Below are 3,344 nucleotides of genomic sequence, written 5' to 3' on the forward strand. Positions count from 1 at the left end.
GGGCTTGGGTCCTATCTGTCTACTTATAGCTGTGCAAACCTATGCAAGTGAGTGAATCTTGCTGGGGCTCAATTCGTTTGTCTGTACAATAGAGATAATACTAATACTTACCCCACAGGGTTTAGGGGTGAATCAAGTGAGACAAAACAGAGCAAGTGCTTAGCACAGTGCTTGGTACAAAGCAAGAACTCAACAAACACTAGCTTAAAAAAATAAACACTGACAATAACAAAAGGAAAACTGGAAGGCCGATGGCACCTTTTTTTGAGGAGTTGGAACAGACATAGTTGACGCTGAAATTGGGGTCAAGAGGGTTTGAACTAGCTCCATAAAACTAGCCAAAGCATTTGGGAGATCCAATTTGAGTCTGGAGTGGGAAAGTCAGACAATTCTTTTCCTTTAAAAGTATAGTGGATTAGCTTTTCCTCAGCTGCCGCTAAGGTGCTCTGTCCTTCCGAGGAAGCTAAGGCCACGTTGGGGTGAGTCCCTCACTTCATCCGGTGACTAGCACCGCGTCCGGCAGCCCCTGCCTAGCACTCGCCCACACCATGGCCTCCGTCTCGGAGCTCGCCTGTTTCTACTTGGCCCTCATCCTGCATGACGATGAGGTGACGGTCACGGAGGATAAGATCAATGCCCTCATTAAAGCAGCCGGTATAAATGTTGAACCTTTCTGGCCAGGTTTGTTTGCAAAGGCTTTGGCCAATGTCAACATCGGGAGCCTCATCTGCAACGTGGAGGCAGGTGGACCTGCCCCAGCAGCTGGTGCTGCCCCAGCAGGAGGTCCTGCCCCCTCCACCACTGCTGCCCCAGCTGAGGAGAAGAAAGTGGAAGCAAAGAAAGAAGAATCTGAAGAGTCTGATGATGACATGGGCTTTGGTCTTTTTGACTAAACCTCTTTAGTAACACGTTCAATAAAAAGCTGAGCGCAAAAAAAAAAAAAAAAAAAGGTATAGTGGATTAAAAAATGAAAGCCAAATTTAGTCCAATTTTAGATGCAAGCATGGGGCCAGAGGCAAAGCCAAGAGGAGGGATAAACAAGGGAATGGGGAGAAAGTGAGAAGAAGGGGTAGAAACAAGAGGTGACAACTGGTTCTTAAAACTTTCATGAGTTGTCTGTGGCTCACTTTGGTGGCCTCTGATTACGTAGTGAGTAGGATGGTTGGCTTTTAATAGTCTTAAGCTTAGAGTGGGTACCAAAAGACAGATTCCAAGTGGGTATGAGGAAGACATTGCTAACTGGGAGGCAGTATACTACAATAGGTGATGGCAGGAAGTAGCATGCTAGTTAAGAGCACAGGCTCTGGGGCCAGTCTGCCCAGGTTCTAGCCCTGACCACTCCAGTTCGACCTGCCTAACCTCTCTTTGCCTCCGCTTCCTCATCTGAAAAACAGGTATGATCATGAAATCTACCTCTTTAGTTGATAAGGATTTAATGAAAATGATGCATATAATGATAGTAATGATGGTATGGGTTTCCACACGTGAGTCTAGGGTCAGCAGCTGAAAGTAGAAGGGCTTTGATTAATTTCACCACCCATATTTCTGAGCAGCAAGCCATGCCCATTTCCCTGGGGTGAGAGCCTATTGTTTATTCCACCACCCACGGCAGAAAGGACATTGATTAAAAATAAATTTTTGCTTTAAAAAAAAATGCCAGGGACATCTGGGGCTAGGGTTCAATTACAAGAACGTGCTTCAAAGAGCGATTTGGAGGAAGTGGTCCCTTCCCAGCCAGGATATAGATATATATATATACACACACACACTGATCACAATGGAAGCTGAAATTATTGAGGGCAGTTTTAACCCCTGATCCTGGCAGAGCTTTGTATCATCTCTTTCTAGACTCTCATCCTCTTCCAAAACTCACGGAGGTATTGAAGGTGGGACTGGGAGTTGTTGTATTCTTTGCAGCCTGGGTCCTTTCTCCTTCTTTCTACCAAGGAAAACCTATTAGATCCCTTATCCTCTAGGGTCATACCCCTCTTTGCTGCTCTACTTCTCTGAAGTCCTTTAATTTTATGGAACACAAACCCAGGAGTCCGGTCAGACCACTAGAGTTTGTCGTTTTGCCAAGATGCAAACCTGTACCTTGACCTTGTCTCCGAATCCTCATGTCCCAACCCCACTCATCACTCACAAAAAGTCCTCCAACTTAAAACTGAGTGTAAACACTGTGTGAGCAAGGAACCCGTCTGCTTGGTCTCTCCTAACCACTAGCACCAGTTACCCTGGGTATGTAACTTTTTCTCCCTGAACCACAATTTTCATTTATTCAGCGACGGTAGGGTTTCATTGAGCAGATTATGAGCATGTGTGGAAGACAGTGTCTGTTGTCTAAACAACAGCTACCTCCCCTTATTCCACTTGACAGAACCCCAGCACCAAGCTCTAGGTGATGGAACATGGTCGATCTAAGTGAATAATTTCATATCCACCCTTTACTCTCTCAGCCTACCCCCTGCAGGTAAAGAAGGCCCCCCATGCAGATATGGCCAAGGAGACACAAGGGGAAGTCAGCCAGAGTGTGGTTCTAGGAAAACTCTAGTTTTCCTGATGAAAATGACCTGAAGCTCATCTTTCTTCCCTTCTTCCTGCACTGAAGGCTGACTTGCAGGCCCTGGTATTACTAAGCCTCTGAACAATGCCAGCTGACACCTACCTTGACACTCATAATATGAGAAACATAAGCCTCTGTTCATTTAAGCTATTCCTAGTCAGGGTTTTAATTACTTGCAGCCAAAAACATCCCTAAATGATATTGGGAGGGGGGTTGAATTTTAGGCTGAGGAAACTAGTTAAGCATAAATGAAGAGATATGAAAGTGGTTAGTGTATAAGGGGAAGAGAGGATGCTATGGGATAGTGTTAGGGAATGGATGGGCAAGATGGAGATGAAACATAGTGGGAGGTTGGGTCAATTTAGAAGACTGAACAGCAGGTGTTCTCAATACTGGCTTGCACATTTGAATCACCTGGAGAGCTTTATAAACTGAGGCATGCTCAGGCTCCTCCCTATGAGATTCAAAATGAATTGAGGACAGGGCATCCGCAGTTTAAAAAATCTCCCAAGCATTGAACATCAGGGCTGAGGACTACCGCCTCGTAAGGCATCACATGGCCAGGTCCCTAGCTTCCTGTCCGCCTTCACTTCTCTCCCTTGAGCAGGAGGCTCTCAACACACTGCCCTTCTTGAGCACATCACAGGGTTTCTCACCTCCTACTCAGGCTCCAAGCTTTACCCAGATTGTCACGCCTTCAGACTCCAGAGACCTCCCCCAGCCTCCTCATACCAACCTAAGTGGGATGTCCTCTCTTATTCTCTTATAGTAGTGTTTATTT

The 3,344-nt window shown here is 45.9% G+C and overlaps 1 protein-coding gene across 1 annotated transcript; it reads left to right on the forward strand.

Moving 5' to 3' along the window:
* The first annotated feature begins 524 nt into the window (after positions 1 to 524).
* LOC132367949 (large ribosomal subunit protein P1-like) lies at positions 525 to 923 on the forward strand. The gene has a single exon (XM_059926551.1). It carries the CDS (start codon positions 549 to 551, stop codon positions 891 to 893), a length of 345 nt encoding a protein of 114 aa, XP_059782534.1. The 5' UTR covers positions 525 to 548; the 3' UTR covers positions 894 to 923.
* Positions 924 to 3,344: the final 2,421 nt, after the last annotated feature.

Source organism: Balaenoptera ricei, chromosome 6 (assembly GCF_028023285.1).
Source record: "Balaenoptera ricei isolate mBalRic1 chromosome 6, mBalRic1.hap2, whole genome shotgun sequence".
Taxonomy (NCBI): Eukaryota; Metazoa; Chordata; class Mammalia; order Artiodactyla; family Balaenopteridae; genus Balaenoptera; species Balaenoptera ricei.

What these genes read in the sequence shown, in the direction of transcription:
- LOC132367949 (XM_059926551.1), top strand. Translation starts at nt 549, where the DNA reads ATGGCCTCCGTCTCGGAGCTCGCCTGTTTCTACTTGGCCCTCATCCTG.